Here is a 25,201-nt window from a genome sequence, read left to right on the forward strand (position 1 = left end):
ATCGAAGGGCCTCAACTAGCTCTTCTAATGTTGCATCTAACCGATTCAACATATCCATAAACTCATTAAAAGTCATCTACAACTCCCCATGAAGCTTGTCATCTCGAAACCACAACTCCTTGATACTAGTTTCAACTTCCTTAAATTTATCCCTTATGTTACCCACAGCCAATTCCATTTTGGATACTTAGCCTTCAAGATCAAACGTATATTTCAAACTTGACTTACTTCGTTTGGCTACACAGTTGGTCTTCCTTATTTCCTAACTGGGTGTGCACTAATCAACAATGGAAGTCTTGGCGTTAATACCAACTATCACATGTTAAGACTTTAGCTCAACTCTGTGTGGCTTTGAACTTTGAAATACACCACTTACTAAGCTTAAGTTAACCAATAAAACTAGTCAAGAACTCAAAAGGTGTTGAAACAACACAAAACGTCAAGAACTCAAAGGTTGTTGAAACAACACAAAAGCAACGAAATAAAAGAAAAATGGAGAAAAGAGAGCTTAAGAGTAAAGTGTATTAATCTCAAACTTGGTGTGTTTTACAATTGAAGAGATATGGTATTTATAGGCTTGTTAGCCCTCTTATCTAGCTATCTACAATTTGAATTTGAAATAAATGATTAGGCTAAGGTATTCAAACTTGAATGGTCATCCTATCTACATCATTCAAATTCGAATTCTAATCATATCTACATTCAAATACGTCAATCAACGAAAAGTTCATATCTGTCGAGACTCTTTTAAGCATGCGCAGATACTTTTACCCTTAGTATGCGAGATGGGCTTGTTGTCTAGGCTACTAACATATCTGGCCTACTAGTGTGCTTGAGCTACTAGACTACTTGGTAGGCCTAGGCTAGTCTGAACTCTTGGGCCATTATAGATACTTGATTTTGATTAATACCTATTATCTAAAGAATTATTTTATAACATAATATTGTATAGAGAATAATAAGAACAATCATTGCAAGTGAAGTACTACTCATGTTGAACAATTAAAAGAAGTGAATTACTACTTCACATGGAATAACTAGAATAAGTGGAGCACTACTCCATGTGGAACAATGATAACTCTATGATATAGAGTTATTTGAGCTTAATTTTGATAGTAATTTAGCTTAGTTCTTGTAGTAATGTATAGAAATTAGTAGATTTTATTTAATTATTTTAAATTAATTATTTTAGGTGAGTCAATCTAATCTTAGTTAATTTTATACTTTATTTGGTGTTAATGTGGTTAAGATAGGTTGTTATTGATTTATTTGTGCTTTTTTATGTATTTGATGAAAGAAGAATTTTAGTGAAAGAAGGAGAGCAATTTTGAGGTGCAGACTTGCATTGCATATATTTCTGTATTTCAACTATAACTTTCTCTAAAGAACTCCAAATGAAGCAATTCTTAAACCATTGAAAAGAGAAGAGAAAAACCTACAACTTTTATGTTTTCCACTTTACCCAGTTCGGCCTGTAAAATGGTCAAAAATCTTATTGAAGTTGACATACTGTAGTAGTTCTATAGCAATTACGATTTTTGTTAATTAATTGGGAAAAGCTACAACTCACATAGCCTGATGAGGACATCCTAGTTCGAATTGAATTCTTTCTTCATCCAACTTAACCTCACTTCAAAGCCTATAAAAACAACCTTTCAGAGGACTTAAAAAAGGTGAAAAAAACACCAGATTAACATCTGAGAGTCAAGCCACAAAGTCATTGAAGGAATTTGAAGGATTAAAGGAGATTTGGAGATCAAGAATACAATCCTTGGTTTTTTTATCTTTTTGTTATTCTCTTATTCTCTTGGTTTTAATGTTTAAATTTTATTCAATGATAATGTGTGACTTGATGGAGAATTAAATTGTTAATCTAAGATTATGATTGAATTCAATACATAGTCTGAATTATTTCTCTCTTTTATTTATGTTTGATAGATTTAAGTTGTTTATTTTATTCTGTTCTTAATGCTTCTAGTTGACTGGTCACCAATTAGATTGAATTGGAAACCTAGGTCAAACCTTGACGAAGGAGATTTAGGTAGACCATGAATAAAATAGCGTATGATCAAATATACTTAGTTGATTAGATGATTTGATTTGCATATAGGGTAGACATACACCTATAAGCCATACATAGCCAAAATTAGAGCACAAACTTAATGAATCTTTCTTCAATATAATTTGCATAGATATAAAGTAAATTAATTAGGAGAGATATATTTATGAGAAACTCGACAGAGACTTGTAAATAATTTAGGACTCTAGGTTAGTAACTTAATCCAATAAACTAAGTTAAAAGAGAGAGAGAGAGAGAGACAATATTCAGATGAAGTATTGACAAATATCATAATCTTATATCTGTTAATCACTAGAAGTAAAATTTACTGATATATTAGTTTTAATTATTAGTTTATTAATTTAAATTTTCCTTTTTAATTTTAATTGTTTAGATAAAATTAAGGTGTGTTAATTTTAGTAATTAACAATAAGGATTAATTCAATTCTCTGTGGGATCGACACTTTACTCATCTCTATATTATCTTTGCGATATGTGCACTTGTGTGAGTAGAAATTTGAACAACAAACAACTAATATAAGTAAAACAACTACTTTGCACAGAATAACCACTTCACATAGATGACAGTGAAAGTAACTCGAAATAAGTGGTAGGGTTCATGGGTTACTTTCATCTTGAGATATTCTGAAGAGTTTGGCTTGGTGGCTTAGATGTAGAGATAGTTAAGAGGCCTACTTCTTAACCTTTTCTTGAAGTGCAAGTGTTTCTCCCTCTTACCTATTTCTCTTGTACTTGTTTATGTACACCTTCTTCTCTTAACTTGTTCTCATGTAGTTTTTCATGTATAACTCTTCTTTATTACTTGAAAACAAATCTTATTACACCCAATTACTTCAACGGTCACATGTTAAGTTTCTAATTGATACTCATTATATGCAATAAGATCATTATTTTAATATCCACATAATAGATTACAGTAATGGTTACTCATATTAAAACTCTTCATAATAATGTTATTCATTTTACACATTAAAACTTATTATTAAGTAACCGTCACTTCTAGCACTATATTTAGAACTTTCACAATTCATTTAAAGGTTTTTCACTTTTCAGAACTACCTTACTCTCACTCCGAGCTTCTCTTTCTAGCCATCTTATTCATTGTCAACCTATTCTCTTCTTGTTCTCTTCCACCTACCATGACATTCAGTACTTCAGCAATTACTTCGATCTCCCTTTCTGCTAGACTTGGTAATTTTGGACACAACACGTTAACACGACACAAGAAGACACTTGGTTAAACAAGTTTGGATTTAGCCTTAACGTGTTTCGTGTCTAATCGTGTCTAACACATTTAAGACAAGAAAATTTTCATGTCTTAACGTGTCAGACACGATAAACACATTTAAAACACATTTAAACACGTTTACTTAATCGTATTATCGTGTCAAAACGTGTATACGTGACAAGTTTATTAACCTATTAAAAATTAATAAATAAAGACTATTTTAACCTTATATAAACAATTTTAAATAATTATTTTAATAAATTTTTTAATTTTATAAAAGTAATAATGTAATTATACATGCCTAAACCCTAATTTTTAACTTTTGGTTATCATTTTGGATAACCTCACGCACGGCGCACCAGATCTGTCTTCACTCCTTCAATCAGCAAGCTTTTTTCTCTTATTCAATTATTTGTCTTCTTTCCCCTTTCACTTCAGCCGTTTTAGAGTGGGAGTGCTAAGCAGTTTCCTCTTCTTCAATTCTTTATTGGAGATTCAAGAAATCTCTGTAGATTAGGAAGATTCAAGAAATCTCTTTAAATTGGGTGATTCCAAATCGACAAATCCTCTTGTCCTCCTTGCATCTGTGATTGTGCTCTTTCTCTTTCCCATATCAACATTGCCCATTTGTTGAAACAAAGGTGAGCAATTTTTTTTAAAAAAAAGTGTTTTTTTATTCATCCATTATCAGATGTGCCATAACAAGTCTTTAGCTTTAGTGGCAGAAGACTTCAAGCGGCATTAATTCTGGTATGGGCAAGTGAACAGTACATTAACAAAAATTTCCATTGCACAAAAGCCATTAAGAATGAGTACACTCTTTCTACCTCTATATAGCATAACAAAAACATATTAGTAAACTAATTGACAAGAAGAGCTCTCATTAGGCCCTCGTAAACAAGGTACCTCTAGCTTTACACCTTGCAAAACAAAGCTAGATACTTGCTACAAAACAAAAATCAGAACCCAACAAAAAATTGAAGCAAAACCAACATAACAACTCAATTGTTCTTTGAATGCAGCAGTCATAAACCGTTAACGTGCCCCTCATTCGCCCCTACCCATCAACCTTAATTATAGTGTCAACTCAAACTAGCGACTCATTGCTTCTTTTCCACTTTGCACCCAACTACTCACGTTTCTTGGATCGACTCAAATGTCGTCCTCTGGCTACTCCAACTCCCAACCTCTATTCTAGAGCAATATTCCTTTGAATCACCTCATCCTTCCTTTCCTTGAAATTCAATCCCAACTTTTTAGTTAATTCCCAAATTTCCTCTGCTTCCTTTCTAATTGCCAAATATCTTAACCTTAAGTCTGAATCAAAGATTGTATCTTGCCCGTGCTTATCTTTATCTAAATTTGTGTACCCCATATCGTGCTCTATCTGATGCATTGCCTGACTGCAATCATGAATCTCATATTCTCTCCCTAAACCTCTCTTACATGGTTTGAGCACCACTTGTTTGCTTTCATTTACAAACTCTGGGCCTACTCCTTTATTCCCATGAGGTGTCTCTTTTGACAACTTTGGCCTCTTATATGTAATTCCTACACTAACCATGAGGTAAGTAGTTTAGTTATTAACTGAAGAAAAAGAGAAATTTTGAACAAAAAAATATGATATATTTTCCCTAAATGAAAACATATGTGTACATTTATATTGGATTTTTATATCTTACACCTGGGCTGGTGAGGACTTGATGATGAGCTTTCAGCTCATGACACCCTCTCGCACTGGTCAATGAATGCATTTCCTTAATCAAATACATAGCATGAAAGTCATATGATTTATTTCTTGAAAATTTAGAGCATATTTCCTTTTTTCTCCAATTCATTTTTGTTCAAAAGTAGTTGTAAATTTAGCTTGTAAGGCAAGCTGTATATGTGGTTCATGCAAGCTATTCTTTTCATAAGTTCATTATGTTCTTTCTTTAACCTGTGATATGTATGTTTTTTTCCTACGGCCCATTGATGTCCATCTATTGTAATTGGTTTCCAACTCCATTATAGTTACCTCTTTAAGGACTCTTGAGGTTATTGATTTACTTGGATGGGAATGTCGAGCCTTCTGCATCATTTAATACCTTAACTAACCCTTAGATAAAAGAAAAAGAATGGGAAAAGTGGGTTGTTTCTTTGTGGGGAGAAGTATCCAAACTTTGCTTTTTAACATCAAAGAGAATTTTAAAATGGTCCATGAAGATACTCTTGTAAATCTAGTAAAAGTTACTTTAGTCTATACAAGCAACAGATCGTGCTTTGACAAATGGAAACCTTCATGTTTAAAATTAATTTTGACAGATCATGTTTTGAATGGAAAAGAGTGGAATCTTTATCCAATATAAAAATATGGTAAGTATTTATTAGTTGAAGCAAAAATATGGGTTCCATGAATCTTTTCCCTGACTTTTCTCTTTAAGTGAATAAATTCTTACAAAATATGAAAAAGGAAAAAGAAATAGTGTACATTTAGCTGCTCTTTCTCTTAATTTGATCTTCTTGTTAATTTTTCATTTTAAGGTTTGGAAATGTTATATTTCTTTGGTGTTTTTTTTTTTTTGGTAATTTTTGTTTATAGCCTTAAGGTGTTGAAAAGTAATGGACTCTATTAGTTCTAATGAAAAATGATTTGACTCATTTTTATGACATTTAATATGTAATCTGACAATATTAATATTTTTGATGTTTTTATGTTGCTGATGTTTGCAGATGGAATCTGACAATATCGATGTTTCTTTTTAATCAAATGTTCATTTTCCGGAGGAATCTGATGATTGTGTACAGATTGATCAAACAGGAGCAATAGTTGAAAAGAAACCATGCCAACCCAAAAAACAAAAATTAACTTCAAAGATTTGGACATTCTTTGAACGTTTGCCAGAAAAGAACTCAAGTGATAGAAAACCAAAAGCAAAGTGCAAGCTCTGTGGGTATATTTTGAATTATGAAAGCAAGTATGGGACAGGTAATTTGAAACGTCATAATGATAATGTCACGACCCAAATTTCAGGCCATGACCGGTGCATGGGCCCAATGGGCGTAGCCCACTAAGCCCAAGCAAGCCTATTTATATGACCTGTTCATCATTCCATCAAAAGTTCCTAAATTCACATTTCATAATTCCAATTCAAAATAATGCTAACCATTGCCAACTCATAGTGGCATTACCAATCAAAATATACATATATTGTCTAAAACATACATCTTAATATTTTACATCAGGTTTGTCTATACACAACCAAAGGGACACTCGACTTCCAGTGGAGAGATCCGGGCAAAAGTACAGCTATTAAATGTCGAGATACCTACCACGGAGACAAATCTACGAGGACACCTCGACCTAGTTACCAACTGCCTCCTGATCTGAAAACAGTGAGTATAAACCCAGTGAGTGAACAAAGGAAGGGAACAAGCAAACGATAAGAAAAGTTTAAAGAAATCATGATGCACTTATTTTCAAAAACAATGCAATTTAGTTTAGTTCTTATTAAAACCCCTCATTAAACCCTTAATTGGTTAATAACTTGATGATGAAGGATCCATGCACAACAAAGAATTTGAAGAGTGAAAACTTTAGTAGCATTCAAGCAAGTCAAGCGAAATAACTGATCCTCGCTGTAGCGAAAAGGCATTCTCGCTATAGCGAAATTTAGGCTCAAATCATTAGCTGGTCGAGGGTTTCTCACTAAAACCCTTCATTTCAAACTTAATTAATTAATCCCTTGATGTTGGAAGTTCATGATCAACTATGATGTTAAAGAAGTGAAAAATATGGCAGAAACCAAACAAGGTAGCAAGCACGACAGAAGGTTTCTCGCTACAGCAAAACCACCTGTAGACATCTCGCTGTAGCAAGAATGTATTATCACTACAGCGAGTTACAGGACTGCAGCCAGGCTCCCAACCAAAGAGTTTCTCGCTGCAACGAGAAACTGAACACCAAGAAGAAAGTTCTCATTATATCAAGAAAAGGTCATCCTGCTGCAATGACAAAGTCAACTTGAAAATACTTAGCAATTTCCAAGGTTCAACATGCAAGATTTCACATACACTACAACCATATACCATATTCATGAACTTTCTATTACATAAATAAATAAATATATATATATATATATATATATATATATATATATATATACACACACATATAAACACCAATACCACCACTTCACCCAGCTCATGTGCATCCCTCACATCGTGCACAGCTAATACCGTCGTGTGCATCCCCTACATCGCGCACAAGCAACATCATCATCCACACTCCCGCACCCGTCATCACCGGCATGCGCATCCCCCACATCGCACACATTCACGGTTATATTTATTACACAATATTAACTATTGATACACAACATATATATATATATATATATATATATATATATATATCAGCATCCTATAGGAGCACAAGGATTCATCATATTGCACACTCACCACATAAAATGTTTTAATAAAGGCTTGTTCCCATGCATAATCTTTAAGGAAAAATCAAATAAAAATCATTCACATGCTTCATCTAAATACCAATACATTTCCCAAAATATTTTAAATGCAAGTTAACTCACCTTGGTGGATTTGTAATTGAATTTCTTTTCAAAATTCTTCCAAGCTAAGAAGGGAAATCACTCCCTCTCTCTCTACACGTCCAACTAGTGAGTGAATGTACTTAAGAAAGACTTTTGAGGGCTATTAAGGTGTAAAAGTGGAAGAGCATGAAAAACCCTATGAAAGAGTGTAGAAAAACATGAGAAATAAAGCTAATTTGGGAAAGTTTTAAAGGTTTCAAAGGATACTTCCATGAAAGGTGCAAAGAAACATGGAATGGAGAGGAGGATAGGAGGAAGAAGAAGAAGAAGAGAAGCTGTTAAAAAACTAAAAAAAAGCTGCTGGAGATTAGATATTTATAGTTAAAGGTTATCCAATTTTCATAGAATTTACAACAATGCCCTTAACAAGGCCATTTGTCTTCCTCCTTTCCTTTATGCACTCTTTTTACTCCTTTAACATTGAGACAAAGTCCATAATAGTCTAAAAGTACTCGAGTTTACGAAAACTTAAAAATTTATGCTCGAGGTGCAAAATAACCATTTTAACCCTACCATGGAAATTATCAATATTTATATCTACTTCATGTATTTTACCCTCATTCATTTATTCCTTAAGCCTACTTAAACCTTAATAATGTCTGAAAGTCTACTTTTAGGGACTCACCATGAGAAATGATGAAATTACCCCTAGCCTATGTTATCGCGTCTACACCTAGTTACGGGGCCTGTAAAGGTCGAGGTCTCACAGATAATTGTGTTAGGAAAGACACACGTGATATAGGTCAAATGATTTTTTCTAAGGAACATAATTCAATGTTAATGAGGTCTTCAAAGTTTGATCCTGAAAAGTTTCGTGAATTAGTGGTAGCTGCAATTGTGATGCATAATTTACCTTTATCATTTATGGAGTATACTGGCATTAGGTCTATGTTGTCTTATTTGCGTGAAGATGTTGTTCTGCTCTCTAGGAACATTGTTAAAGCTGATATAATTAAGATGCATAAAAGAGAAAAAAGTAAGATACAATACCTGCTTCAAGAATCACCTTATAAGATTTGTTTAACTTCTGATTTGTGGACTTCTGTTGTTATTGATGGGTAAATTTGTCTTACTGCTCATTTTGTTGACAAAAATTGGATTTTACAGAAAAAAATCTTGAATTTTTCCTTTATGCCACCTCCAGACAATGGTGTTGCTTTGAGTGAAAAGATTTATGCATTGTTAGTTGAATGAGGAATTGAAAGTAAATTGTTTTCAATAACATTGGATAATGCTTCTGCAAATAATACTTTTCTTGATTTGTTGAAAGTGCAATTGAATATGAGAAAGCAACTTTTAGGAGGAGGCAAGTTTTTTCATATAAGATGTTGTGCTCATATACTTAAGTTGATTGTGCAAGATGGTTTGAAAGAAGTTGATAATGCAATGCAAAATGTGAGGGAAAGTATTAAGTATGTGAAAGGTTCTTTGTCACAACCCGGTACTCCCCTCGAGCCCATGACAACTCCCGCGGTGTCCCGATCGATACTCATTACCCGAAATGTCAACCGGAACCCCGCAAGGCTTTAATATCAGTTTCTCATTTCTGTTGTGAGTAACCGTTGCCAAATATTATGTTCTAAAAGATTTTAAGCTATTTCCAACTTAAATCAATAAAAAAATGATTTATGTCTCACATGGGCATTTTAGTCATTTTTCCTCAAAAATCTCGAAACTAGCTAAAAATGTAGTATGCAAGTGGAAAACACATATTTCATAATCAAAAATAAGTTTAGATATCTAAAACATTTATTTAAAGTGAAATTATAACTATTTGAATATAATAAAAATATTCAATAAAATATTATATTTTCTTATAAAACAATATTTATAGATTTACCTGTAAATAATTTTTATAGCGTAAAAGCTAAATAAATTCATACATACTGTAATACAGATAACCAAAGTATAAAATTTAATTTACAGTGACACGTGGGCCCACGAACGACTAAAAGTATCAAAAGCAATAAACCTATAGTTTTTTAGGATGCAAGTCCAATTGTAGCCCTCAACGAAATGAGCTATCTACCGACTATCCTGAGCCTAAAATGGGTAAAAAGGAGGGTGGTGAGATTATATAATCCCAATGAGTAAACAAATATCATCTAAAATATCTAAAACTGAATAAATGGAGACAGATAAAATAGTTTAACATACTGTAATTCATCACCTTTTAACTCATTTCAACCAAATAAAATCAATTCATATAAATCGAGTAATCAACATGGCTTATGAATTTCTTAAAACTTTGGCTAGTGTCAAAATCATTCTCATACTCAGTTATCAGGGATACCTTGGCCGAGGGCTATCCCAACCGAGTCCGCCAAGGTTGTTAAAAAGTTATGTACGCATAAATCATGTTTTTATTTTGGAAACATAGTCGTTCCTTGACGTTGGCTGAGTTCGCCCTCACATGGTGGTTTGGCGTGAAGTGAACTCTAAAGTTTTAACCTCATGAGTTATCCAACCATGCCCCTCATAATGAGGTATGAATATAATAGGGTTACCGTGCCCCTCTAATAGGCTGGTCTACGGAACCCGTCCACTGCAGCGACTAATCAATAACCCTCCAATTCAATAAAATTCAATAGCATGACATGGCAATTTTATCATTATCCAGCCTATCAAGGCAAACAATAGTTTATGCATTTTCAACACAAATACCAATTCAACCATTCCTGCCAATATTATCATAAGTCATTCAATTCAAACCATGATTTATAAAACAACAATTAGTCTCCAAGTACTCCATTTTCAAAACCATCATTCAATTTCAAGACAATTTTATAAAATCATTTCATTTAATCACATTTTGTTTATAAAACATAAAGATTTACTATTTAAACTCATTTTCCATAAAATCACAAAATCGGATAAAAACCACTTTAGATAATTAAGACGATAGTAAGGTTACTCACTGTTTCAGGAGTCGAATTTTGAGTACTCCGATTCTTGATCCTCGAGTACTATCTCTTTACTTTTGCCAAAATGCTCACCACCTAGACATAATGCACAATAAGCCATTTAATACATTTGTGCTAAATTGTTATAAAACCAATTCAGGCTTTATACTAATGCATGAAATGGGATGTGAAATACTCGGTTAACTATCTAAATATGGTGTTCAATATAAATTCAATTATGTACCTAAATAAAACGGTATTGCCTAATTCGATCTATCACCCGATTAATTGGCCAATACGTCCAATTCAACTCTGAATAATTTCATTTTTCTCCCAATACTCCAAATCATCAAACACAAGTTAAATAACTTGAATTATGGCAAAATCATCCTCACATTTTCTCTTGGAAAAATCGACCACGGTGGGTGCATCAACACTATAATTTTTCAAGCTTGATTCTCACACCATAAATCACTAATTCCTAACCAAATCACTTGAAATAAAATCAAAATCATCATCAATACTCTACAAGGAAGATTCAGCCAATGGAGGTTCTTAAGAGGTATACGGTTTTTCATGCTAAATATTACCATTTTCAGTTTTCACCACCACAATTCATTAAATTCTAACTAAATAACATAAGACATCACAAGATTCATCTTCAATATTGTCTTTATGAAATTCAGCCGATGAAGAATCCATGAAGAACATGTGATTTTTCTTACTTGTTTTCCTTCCAAACATGATAAATCAACTATAAACACTAAAATATCTCAAAATCTAACCAAATAAATCATCAAATCTTCTCTCTCTAAATTCGGTCAGCCATGAATCCTTCATGATATCTTGTGATTCATCCATGGAAAATGCAAAATAATGCATGGAAAAGGTAGATCACAAGTCAAAATCAAGAAAGTTTACCTTTGATTGCTTGATTATTTGAAATCCATCAATTTTCTCTTGAATTTTCACTCTAGGGTTTTTGTTCTTCTTTTCTTCCTTTGTTCTTGCTATGGCCGGCCATGAGAAATGAGTTGGGAGAGTTTATGTGCTGATTTTTAAAGTCAAATATAAATGGATAAAAATTTGACACATGTCACCATTCCATTGGCCCATGTGTCATACTTACCCATTAAGCAATCTCTCTCCACCACTTAAATTTTCTCAATTATCCATGATAATATTGGATAAAATCCATGTGCTGGACAAGTGTTGGGTGATGTAAAATTACAATTTTACCCTTGGGTGACAAAATGATTATTTTACCCTATATGCTCAAAAAAATGTCAAAACTAAAATTTTTCACTTCTTAAACTCAAATTACGTTCTAAATAGTCAATCTTGATCAAAAACTTCTTCCAACATTCCAATTTTAACCTCGGGTGGCAAAATGACCATTTTACCCCTAGATCATGAAAATTCCAATTTAACTCCAAATTGGTCCTCGAACTCTGAATCACCATTCTTAGTCATTTTGGGGTTTTAAAATTCTCAATTTCATCTTAAAATCTTTATTTGGACTAGTTCGAGGCTTAATTCAACTTAATTGTACCATTTGGTACAATATCGTCCTTTAACGATTTTCGAGGTACCCAAGTAAGCAAACATGCATTCTTATGTAGGAATGGTATAATAAACATATTGTAGAGCCGAGCTTGACATTCTCAAAGGAGAAAACAAAAGTTTTTAGAGTGTGTGAGCCTAGTGAATTTGAATACAAAAAGTGGTTTAAAACAAGATGTTCCAACTAGGTGGAACTCCACATTTCTCGTGCTTGAAAGTGCACTTTATTTTCGCTTGGCCTTTTCTCATTTGGAAATTAGTGAATTAAATTTTAAGCATTCTCCATCTATAGATGAGTGGGATAGAATTGAGAAACTTAGCAAATTCTTAAGTGTATTTTATGAGATTACTTGTGTGTTTTCTGAAACAAAGTATCCCACAGCCGACTTGTACTTTCCTTCGATATTCATGGCAAGCATGACCTTGCAAGAACATATGAATGGAGATGATGTGTATTTGAAAAATATGGCTACTCAAATGTTTGTTAAGTTTGAGAACTATTGGTCTAACTTTAGTTTGATTTTAGCTATAGTTATGATATTTGATCCTCGGTACAAGATTCAATTTGAGGAATGGAGTTACACAAAGCTTTATGGGAGTAATTCAACTGAATTTAAAAAGGTTAAAGATCATTTATTTGCTCTTTATGATGATTATGCTATCAAGGTTTCTAATACTCCATCTTCTTTAAATGACACACCTTTTGATGGGAAAAAACAAGTTCTTGAAGGTAATTTTTTTATTTTTGAAGTTTATTTGTTATTAAATTTAATTTTCTTTTGTTTTTTTTAATTTTAATATTTTTTAATTGTTTTGTCTTTATTAATTAGGAGTTTGACAATTTTCAACGTGATTTTGGGACTGCCAATAACAAATCTCAACTAAAAGAATATTTGGATGAACAAAAGATTGAAATGACAATTGAATTGGATATTTTACAATTTTGGAAGACAAATCAGTTTCGTTATCGTAAGGTTTCTGCCATGGCTCAAGATATCTTGGCGATTCCTGTATCAACAGTGGCTCCTGAGTCTGCTTTTAGTGTTGGCAATAAAGTTCTTGATCAATATCAGAGCTCACTTAAACTAGATGTTGTGGAGGTAATTTTATGTTGTAGGGATTGGCTATTTGGGGAAATTGGTAATACATTCTTTCATTTATTTTTGGCTATGTTTCTTATGTTTAAATGCATGATTAGAGTAAGTTTGATTTATTTAATTGTTTTTAATAAATATTTTTTTATATTGTAGCATATGTAGAAACAGATATGAACAATCTTACCACATATGTCATGAATTTAGAAATTAGTAAGGAAGAAATGTCATCAACCGACTGCTCTAATACAGTTGATGTCGATTAATCATCAATGAAAGTAATGCTTTAAACTAAATTTTACATTTTATTTAACTTTTTCTATTTTGATTTAATTTTATTAATATATTGTTGCCATTTCATTATTAGGTTTTGTGATGCCGGAATGATGTGACATTGGCAAACGAATTTTCGATTTTGATTTGTTCATGGTTGATGATGTGGTTAATGATATGCATTTTATTACGATTGAAAATTATGAATGATTTTTTATATTATTAGTATTTGAAGGTTAGATGTTAATGATGTATTTTATCATATTATATGATAATGAATTTTATGTATGTTATTTATGTTAAATTTCATTAAAGTTGATGTTATTATTATTATTTTTGTTTTGTTATAATTATTTTTATAATTATAGATTTTAAATTTAAATAACAAAATTATATTTAATTGTAAATATTTTTATTTAATCGTATTAAACGTGCTATTAATCATGTCATATCGTATATTGACACGTTTAATAAATGTGTTAATCATGTCGTGTCGTGTTACACAGTTATTAAACATATTCGTATTCATATTATTAATCGTATATGTTTTAAATTTAAGACACGAATAATAATTGTGTCGTATTCATATTTAACCTTAACGTATTTCATGTCTAATCGTATCTGGCATGTTTAAAACACGAAAACATGATTTGCTAGGTCTACTCTCTGCATTGGAAGTGCTAAAAGAAAGAAGAGATAGAGAAAAGAAAAACTTATCAATCTATCAAAGGAAGTTGAGTAGATCTTATGATAAGTTAGTAAAAAGGAGGAATTTTGAAAAGGGTGATGTAGTACTACGTGCAACTGAGCATATTAGAAGAGGAACCTTAGCTTCTAAATTCAGCCCAAAATTAGAAAGACCATATATTGTTCATGAGGTGAATGAGAGCGGATATTACAAATTGATAAATTCAAAGAACAACGCCATCACTGCTCCAATTTATTTTCAATATATATAGAAATATTATTTATGAGATTCCCACTCAATCCTTGTTATATGCAAAACACATTATTTGATTCTTCATCATCTTAAGTATCTAAATGAAAAGCATTCAAGCCGCAACTTCCCCTCTTTTATATTGGTTGTGTTTCACTATTAATATTTTAGCCGCTAGCTTCATTCCTTATACCTTGGCTGCAATTTATTATATTATTGGTCGCAAGCTTTATCATTCATTCTTTGACCATAATTTATTATAAATGTTTCAGCTTGTAGTACCCCGTATTTTAATACGGTGGCTAATAGAGTTTACGGATGCCAATTGATGTTGATTATTGAGTTAAAAAGGGTAATTCATAAGTGAACCTATGCAATCTCGATCTTCATAGGCACATAACGAGAAGTAGACGCGATAATGCTGAACAGGGATAATTTCGTAATTTCTCTTGGTAGGCTCCTACGAGTGGGTTTTTTTATGCCATTAAGGTCTAAATAGGCCTAAGGAATGAATGAATGATGTTTATGATGGTAAATAAATGAGGAAGATAAAAACAATGATAATTTCCATGTTAGGGGTAAAATGTTCATTTTGCACTCGAGTCTAAATTTTTAAGTTTTGTGAATTCGAGTACCTTTAGACTATTATGGATTTTGTTTCAATGTCAAAAAAGCAAAAAGGTTGCACAAAGGATGAAAGGAAGACAAAGCCACCACGTTAAGGGCATTTTGGTAATTTCGGTGGAAATTTGGATTAACTTAATGTCACGACCCGGAACCTCCCTCGGGTCCATGACAACCGTCACGATGTCCCAATTGATACTCATTACCCAAAATACCAATCGGAACCCCGCAAGGCTTACATATCAGTTTTAAATAATTTTCAGTCGTTTCCGGCTCAAGTAAATCAAAAGACAAAAATATAGCATTTTTATATAAAACAATATTTATAAAAACACATGTAAGTAATCTTTTGTAACTTAGAAGTAAAATAAATTCATACATACAATAATTTACAAAATTATAATGTACAATAATAATTACAATGACAAGTGGCCCATAAATACACTAAGTGTTGGTGATAATAACCTACTGTCTGTGTGATAGAGGGGTCAACTGGAATCCTCGACCAAATCGGGTATATACAAGCTACCACAGGCCTGAAATATTTGGAAATGAGGTAGGTGAGATTTGCAATTCCTATGAGTAAACAGACATTATCATAAATATCTAAAGGCGAGTAACATGGAGGCAAGTTTAAACAACAAATTACAAACCATTTAATAAGGTTTTCACTTTATTTCTTAAACCATAAAATATTTGTAATTTACCAAAACAGTTGTTAAGGCTTATAACTTTTATTAAAAACAAGGCTCAAGCCAAAACTAGTCCTCGGGGATACCTTGGCCGAGGCATTTAACCGAGTCCATCAAGGTTGTTAAGATATTTACATGTTAAACACAAGTTAGTTTTGAAAACAAGTCGTTCTTTGGTCTTGATCGAGTTACACATTCACATGGGGGTTCGACGTGGAGTGAGCTCTAACACTACCCCGGGAGTTACCTTCATCGTCTCTACAATCGGAGTAACTATGCAACCGGGTTTACCGTACCCCTCTAATAGGCAATCCACGAAAACCCGTCACTGCAGCGACTAAACCCACCAATTTTAATAAAATTTCAACAGTATAACATGGCTTTTATTTATTTATCTAGCCTGCATAGTAAAAGACAGCTTACATAAATTCCCAATGCAATTAGAAAATATAGCCACATATACTCATATATCATAAGCCATTCATAGGAAAATATATTTTTCAAGACAATTGGCAGCCTCCAATTACTCAATTTTATAATCAAAAGTTTCTTATTTCAGAAAATCAAGACAATATATTTATTTGTCACATTTATTTCTAAAACATTAAAAATCTCATTTTAATCTCATTGTCGTTTCATAAAATCCATAAACAGCAATTAAAAATAAACTCTAGATAATTTACAATAATAATAGGTTTACACACCATTTGTACAAATTAAATGCTTTCTAGGTGCCCCGATCACTGTTCGTCACGTACGACTTCCTTGCCTTTACTGGAAGGCTCTCCTCCTAGACACATTGAAAAAATTTCACAATTTACCACATCGATGCTAAATCACTATATAATTGACTTAAATCCTATACTAATGCATGGTATGAAATGCAATAGCCTAAAACGGCTTAAACGCGGTATTAACCTATTTTTGGCACTTTACCCGATAAATTGCTAACGCGCTCTATTTTAGCTCTAAATTGTCCCATTTTCTCTCCAACATTTCTAACCATTAAATATCAGCCAATAATCCTCTAAAATCACCAAAATCAGCTCACTTTTCTCCTTGAAAAATTCGGCCAAAAATGGGACATTAACTAGGTAAATTTTCTACTTTGTTTTTCTATCACATTTAACCATTTTTCATCATTTTCTCTTCATTTCTCTTAGAATAAAAATCAGTTCTTCATCATTGTACATCATTGAAGATTCGGCCAAGGGTGGGTATTGTGAAAATTTCATTCTTTCTTGCCCAATTTGATTTCTATACACATTTAACTAACTAAAACTATCAATTTAACTAAAAATCAAAACATAAGAATTTCAAATTCCTCTCCCTTGAAATTCGGCCAGCCCTTGGTATCACTTTTTGATCTCTCTTCTCAAGCATGCTAAATGGAAACAAAGGCATAAGAAAGGTAGAAATCAAGCTAAAGTCGAAAAATCTTACCGTTAGACGTGTAAACGGACAAAAAACGCGATTTCTACTTTGAATTTTCTAGTTTTCCTTTGGTTTTTCTCTTTTCTTCCTTTCCTCTCTATTTTCTCTCTTGTTCTCTCCTTATGGCTGGCCATCACTTGATGTGGGGTTTAAATGGGTTGACTTTCCTTTACAAAAAATATTAAATCATTAAAAAGTGCCATGTGTTACTTTCCCATTGGCCCGTTTTTAAAATTTCATCCTTTAAACTTCAATTTTTCACCACTTAGAATACCATAGTTATTCATACCAAAAATAAATAAATCCTATAATTTTGACAAGTTTTGGGTGGTGAAAATTACTATTTTTACCCCGGGGTGACAAAATTACCGTTTTGGCCCTATGTTTCGAAAATTGCCGGAATTGAAATTTTTCACTTCCTATCATTAAATTATACTCCAAATAGTTAATCTTGGTCAAAATTTTCACTCCATGATCAAATTATTATCTTAGGTGGCAAAATGACGATTTTACCCCTAAACATCAAAATTTTAAATTTTTCCCTAAATGAACCTTCGAACTCCGAACAATCATTTTTAGTCATTCCTGGACTGTAAAATATTAAATTTCATCCTACGATTCCTATTTGAACTAGTTCGAGGTTAAATCAACTCAAGTGTACTATTAGGTACAATACTGGGTTTTGTCTATTCTTAGAAACTTTCCTAACTTAATAACATGTTACTCAGTGCATGTATGTCATGACATGTGTTTATAGGGTCGGGTTTTACACTTAAAGCTTAAATATCTGAGCTCCAGCAGCTTCTAGCAACTTTTTCTTCTTCTTCTTCCTCCCATTTCATGTTTCTTCATCCTTCATGGAAGCCTTCCTTAAAGCTTCCATAACTTTCTCTCTTGAGCTTCAATTTTCATGCTTTTGAGCACTTTTTTATAGAACTTTTTATGCTCTTTCACTCTCACACCTTAAAACCCCCAAAAGTCTTTGTTCAACACTTTCTCTCACTAGTTGAAAGTTTTAGAGAGAGAAAGAGAAACTTGCCATAATAGCTTGGAAGCTTTTGAAAAAGGAATTAAACTACAAAAAACCACCAAGGTGAGCAATGAATTAGGTTGAATTTTCAAGTTGTTGATAATGGTTGATGATTAGAGTGGTGAGTTAATCTATTGTTGAGATTGTTATTCCTTTTTAAGGTGACTAGAGTAGTGAAACAAATAGCCACCTAATGGTGATTGAAAGCTAGTTAGGAATAACTAGCTGAACTTAAGTTAAGAAATAGCTTTTAGAATTTTATTAATGCCAATTTGGGTTGGTTGTGATGTTGTGTGTGTATAGGTTCCAACAAGGCTTCACCTGCCCATTTGAACCATTAGTGGAGGTTAGAGTTGATTAGAGGTTCAACAATATCGATGAGTGAACTTGCATCAAAGTGTTTTTGGGAAATACATATGTGTTGGGATGAAGCATTTAAATGATTTTACTTGGCTTTTCATTAAATTATGCCTGGGAACAAGCCCTTGATAAATTGTCTCTATGTTGTGACATGTGGCTATTATGGATTCATGTGCCACTATATTATGTTGATATATACATATATATATACGAATATATGTTGTGCATTGATGAATAATGTTGTGTGATGATATTGACCCGGTTATGTGCGAGTAGGGAGTGCGCATAAGCCGATGATGATGGTGACTCGGCCATGTACGAGTAGGGAGTGCGCATAAGCAGATGATGATGATGACTCGGCTATGACGATGAATGAAGTGGGGTGGTGTACTTGTTGATATATGTTTATATATGTATATGTGATAGCAAGTTTATGATTATAATATGTGATTGTTTTGAATTTTGATAACCTGATTACTGTCAATGTGTTCACTTTGATGTGCAATATGGTAGGGATGGATTTTGTGGCATGTGAAAACCCCTTATTTGTCATTTTCCCTGAATCTCGCTACAGCGAGAATGCGAGAAACTCTCGGGTGGTGGGGGCATAAACCAGCCCTGTTTCTCGCTGCAGCGAGAAACTCGCAGGTTCTAATGCAGTGCTTTCACTTTGATGAAGATTTTGACCATCTTTCCATCTAAACAAAGAAAAGTGGTAAACATAAAAGTTGTAGTCCTGCCTCTTAGATTTCTAATGGTCCAAAAATAAGGTCAATTGGACTTCTGTAACGGGAGATATGGTAAAAAAACTAAAACACATGCAAACTAACACTATTTCTTCCTGCAACGAGAAACTTTCTGTTTTGGCCCCCCGAATCTCACTGCAGCTACAAACTTGCTGCCATACTTGCTACTTTGCTTGATTTTGACCTACTTTTCACCCATTTAACTTCATGGATTGACCATGGGTTTATGAAACACTATGAGCGTATTAATCAAGGTTTGAAATGAGGGGTTTTTAGTAAGAAATTAAATCAAGTGCATCATGATTTCCAAATTCTTCCTATCGATTGCTTGTTCCCTTCTTATGTTCACTCACTAAGTTTTATACTCACGTTTTTAAACTTCATGTTTTTAGATTTGAAGGCAATTGGGACCTAGATTGAGTCGCACACATATGCTGGCCTTATTGGTAGGTACTATGGCATCTCAGTAGCGGTACCTTCACTTAAAGTCACTCCGCTAATGGTTGAGAGTCTTTTATCTGTGTACATGTATATGGAATGTAAACTACTAAGAGTCATGTTATAAATGAAGTATGTATATGTTGGATTGATGATAATGCCTTATAAGATGGTAATGAATGAAAATACTTTAAGATAATACAAATATGAATATTCGATTGCTATAAATTATTACTGAAATATTCATCATTGAGAACTAAAATATGTGGTTTTAGAAATGATGGTTGGGATTAATGATCGGGATTGCATAAATAGGCTTACTTGGGCTTAGTGGGCTATGCCCATTGGGCCCATGCGTAGGTCATAGCTCAAAATTTGGGCTGTGACAAAGGTGGTATCAAAGCTCTAGGTTTAGTTGAGTCCTAGGGATTCTTGTGTCAGTCAGCGGAGTTGTCGGAGTTAATGTAGGGTCTTGTTTATGGTTTGTGACGCAGCACAATTCATAGATAGGAGGCTATATAAACTCCTATTCCTAGTAACCTATCGTCTTGCTAACCTTATGCAAAGGTCATAAGTGGTGCCGTTGTCCGGATTTAAGATGCCACCCGAGACACAAGCTGTTGTTGGAAAGATTTTAAGCAAATGCTCCTAATGAAAGGCTAATGTAATAACAAATTCCTCCGATTAAAGATGAAGGAAATTGGAGCTGGACTAATAAGTCCGTAATAACTTATTCATTCAGTGGAGTTATAACTTGAGCCTATAATTGTCAATGAGAAGAAATTGGATGATATTGGATCATTATTGCGATCAATATAAAGAAACGTATACAGTAATGGTACAAGGGGCGTACTTTGATTGGAATGAATAATGATGATTGTGATTCACTTGGAGTTTATAAATTTAAGCATTAAGGTAAGTGTAAGCCAATACTTATGTGCACGAAGGTAAGTGCACTTGGTTAATCGAGCTTGTTATGCCATATATAAATGGTGTTGGGCTTCCGAAATATTTATATGAGAATATGTGTTGAAAATGGGTACAACAGGTTAGAGGGAGCTGGTTTTGATTCCAATTAAGTGACTATGAGATCCCAAGGGTTAATTTGAACTATTATGGTTTAAAATTAAAGGTATATGACTTAGCTCAATGGTGAAAATCACTTATTATTATAATTGATGTATGGTCAATGTGTAAAAGGCTAGCAAATGATCTACTCTAAGGATGAGCTTAAACTTTGCTATGCTTAGTGTGGGGCCAAAAGATTAAAGGACTAGATGTAGATTTAGCAGTTTGAAATTAAATGACATGGAAATGACAAATTTAGTATAAGTGCCATATGGAGTTCTATATGAAGATCGATATATGAATTGCTTTAAAGGTCAATTTAAAAATATGTTTGGTTTAATATGCAACCTATGATGTAAATGATTAGTCTTGAATGTGACTTCTCCAAAGGTAAGGGACTTAAAACATGTGGATTTTCATATATGCTTTAAGAGGAAGCTTTGCATCCTAAGCTTAAGAAATTTTGATCTTATGACTGCAAAAACAAGATACAAAAATTAAGTGAATTGTTTATCTTATGGATGTAATTGGTTAAGAATTGATGAGTAAAGTCAAGATCTCAACACTAAGTGGTGTACAATTTGATATATGTGTATCTAAAAGTAAATTTAGAGATCATTGCTTAATCAATTTGCACTGAATGTTGTGGTAAAGGTATATGAATGTTGGTAGTGAAGTATGTCCAAAGTGAGATATGTGGAGACTAATGTTCTGATCACAAACTTGTGATAGAAAGCTAGTTTTGCAAATTGTGGTTTTTATGACCATGAAATATATGGAGGTTACCAACATGTAAGCATACACTCGAAGTTGTATATCTTGCGAGTCGCATGCATTGTATGGAAGGAGATATTCCATAGAAGGATTTGGCCTAATTGGTGAGTACATGACTATAGGCTTGGTATGAGATTAAGAATGCCTTAACATGTATGAGAAGTGTGTTGCGAATGGCTGAAAGTCATTAAGACGAATGATGGGTGAAACATAGGTGTTGTTAGGATGAGCATAAAAAGCTCAAGGATAATCAATGCAATTATATTAAGTTAGTTTGGTTCGGTCCGAAATAAAAGTAAAGACGTCTTGAAAGATCTTAAAATAATGTTCAATGGGGTTAATGAGCTAAATGTTATCGAATATATATTAAATTGTTAAAGTTATGCGTGGCTTTAAAGATAAGCCTTTGATTATCTGAGTCCTCAACAGAATTCTATTAAAGGATGTGTTTAATCATTTTACAAGTATATTGGAAAACATAAGAATAATATATTAGTTTGACTTGCTATAAGAGGTCGAATTTGGATGGCCATGAGTGGCTGGTGAACAATCAAGCAGTGTAAAGTATGTACTCATAAAAGGAGCTATGATTGGTAGATAAAGGTGGAACTTTAGAATTTCATTGTCATAGTTACTAGATTATTTTTCGTATTATATGATATAGCGTAGAACATCAATGATAAGGTTGTGTTCAATGCTTTAGGCTTTGAACTATAAGTTATGGACATGTATCCACCTTGTGAATACCCTGATGAGATAAATTTGAAAGATTTTTCATAGTGAGACAACATTAAAGCTCAAAGAGCAAATGGCTATATAGTCAAGTTGGGCTCGTGACTGATATGTCACATAAGGATGAAGATATGATACAAGCATAAGTATAATTGGAAATGCCGGTTTGAGGCAATGATTATCCTACTGTTTTGTGGACCTGATGAGGTTCTGGTCTTGACATAATTGTAGACGCAAGGCATAAATTGTGAAATGTGTTTCCCCTACAAGTTCCAATTTATTTTGAGTAATTATCAAGGTAAAGTGCTTGGTAAGTGTAGGCAAAGGTTGAATTGTGTTTCAAATGTTTAGAGAATGAGGGTGACATGGTTTGATTAAATGATGCTACCCTTGGTAAGGGAATAGAAATACGCTACGAAAATTGTAGAAATCTACTTAGAAAAGAGATGATGATTCGAGTATTTGTATATGAGTCAAGACTTTGGTAATGAGTTACGACCTATAAGCATGATATTAGAATATGAATTTTGGCTAAGAAAAATCTATTTTAAGACACGTGGTGCTTTGGGGATGGTGCCAATTAGTGGTCAATTCTAGTATGAGAATAGAATATTAGGATTAACTTTGTGTATTCACCACAAATGATGAGCATGATTTAACCAACTATAAGAAGAATTGATTCTAAACTTGATTGTTGGTTATTTTGGTTTTACAGATGGCTTATTGAGCTTGATATGCCTAAGGCTATTCGAAGTTAAAATTTTTGGAAATATATATATGTTACATATTGGTATAAAAGTTTATGCAGAGTTAGTTATAATTTGATTCGATGATGATATTCTATCAATGGTTATAGTGCTAGACAATGATTAAGATAATTTATCACTGATTTTGGCAGTGAACAAGTGGATTATAATGCTATTAGCTTAAAAGTAAGTGTTTATACTTTTGGTATGAGAGGCTTGGCATATAAACTAGCTAAACTGTGAGTTAGAAATTGTTAGGTTATTATCCTTAGGGGCAATGGAAAATGATGTATTAGTTTTGGTATAGCTTCAATATATGTAGTTTTGATATATAAAGATGTGGGGAAAAGTTTATAGCTTATGCATAAAGGTGTGCATTTGAATTCGTATAATTAAAAGTGTAAAATTTGCCTGGATTGGTGTAAAGCTCATGATTCAAAATGAATGATTATGGATTTAATTTTCTAAGGTAAAAAGGACTAAAAGAAGTTAATATCAAAAAGGTCTTAATAGATGATTCTCAAATGTTAAAGTGCACTTAAGGAAAGATAAATGTTTAATTTGATCTTCAGATTGATAAACTAATGAGGCCATGAGATCTTATGTTTGGAGTAAATTTGAAGAATTTCAAGTTAGATATGTTGTATGTGATTGATGATGAACAAATTAGCTACGATATAGAAATGATTAGTAATCAAGATGAGACTTGGGAAAGGAACTTTAAAGGGAAAATTTTAAGCAACTTTAATCTTGAGAGGTTGAGTTATTGATTAAAGAGATTGGTTAAGATCATAAGGAGGCATGTGGGATGTCATGGTTTATTGATATGCCTGGTGGTATAAGTTGAGATTTATCTAGTGAGCACTCGATCTGAAAGTATTGGAGTTTTGTTTTTGAGAAAATGGTTACTAATGGTTATCATATTTGAATCATCCGTAACGTTAAACATATATGAATAAATAAAGAGCATTTGATCCTTATGTATTGTGAAATGCTTAAATGGAATTTATATGGGAGAATGAAAAATGAAATAAAGATTGGTTGACAAATTAGACCCATAGTCAATGGTGGAATAGATGCTTGAATATTGGAAGGTTTGATAAAGGTGCAAGGTAGAGGAGTTGCGGATGGTTAAGTAAACATGCATAATTGATGATTTAAGGATGATCTGATTGAGGTGTGACCAGAATTAATAGCTTCTTTGAATTTTTTTCATAAGATGAAGGATGATATTGTTTTGATCCAACAAGAGTAGTACACATAACTATATATTATGACATTGTCGAGTTTTTTATAGGATTGGAAGTCAATATGATGCATAAACCAAGATTCTATGTTAAGAATTCTCGATGAAAGTGATGTGGCGGAACTTTAGAACGTTGATTATTCACCCTACACCGATTTGAATTCGAGGATGAATTCGTTTTAAGTGAAAGAGACTATAGTACCCCGTATTTTAATACGATGGCTAATAGAGTTTACGGATGCCAATTGAGGTTGATTACTGAGTTAAAAAGGGTAATTTAGATGTGAACCTATGAAATCTCTGTCTCCATAGGCACATAACTAGAAGTAGACGCGATAATGCGGACCAGGGGTAATTTCATAATTTCTCTTGATAAGCTCCTACGAGTGGGTTTTTTGATGCCATTAAGATCTAAATAGGCCTAAGGAATGACTGAATGATGTTTATGATGGTAAATAAATGAGGAAGATATAAATAATGATAATTTCCACGTTATGGGTAAAATGGTCATTTTGCACTTAGGTCTAAATTTTTAAGTTTCGTGAATCCGAGTACCTTTAGACTATTATGGACTTTGTTTCGGTGTCAAAAGAGCAAAAAAGTTGCACAAAGGATGAGAGGAAGACAAAGCCATCATGTTA

General features: G+C 32.9%; 1 protein-coding gene and 1 long non-coding RNA gene across 2 annotated transcripts; one reads left to right on the forward strand and one right to left on the reverse strand.

Annotated features, from left to right (window-relative positions):
* Positions 1–6,554: 6,554 nt before the first annotated feature.
* Positions 6,555–11,815, reverse strand: LOC148762513 (uncharacterized). Its single transcript, XR_016026256.1, has 3 exons — positions 11,725–11,815; positions 10,819–10,899; positions 6,555–6,674 (listed from the first exon to the last, which is right to left on the reverse strand). It is a non-coding gene; the product is annotated as an uncharacterized LOC148762513 (long non-coding RNA).
* Positions 11,816–12,774: 959 nt separating this feature from the next.
* On the forward strand, positions 12,775–13,726 carry LOC148762514 (zinc finger BED domain-containing protein DAYSLEEPER-like). Its single transcript, XM_088806619.1, has 3 exons — positions 12,775–13,086; positions 13,197–13,506; positions 13,617–13,726. The coding sequence occupies exons 1-3, from the start codon at positions 12,775–12,777 to the stop codon at positions 13,724–13,726; spliced, it is 732 nt and encodes a 243-aa protein (XP_088662745.1).
* The last annotated feature ends 11,475 nt before the right edge of the window (positions 13,727–25,201 follow it).

Source organism: Theobroma cacao, chromosome 5 (genome assembly GCF_053813885.1).
Source record: "Theobroma cacao isolate CCN51 chromosome 5, ASM5381388v1, whole genome shotgun sequence".
Lineage (NCBI taxonomy): Eukaryota > Viridiplantae > Streptophyta > Magnoliopsida > Malvales > Malvaceae > Theobroma > Theobroma cacao.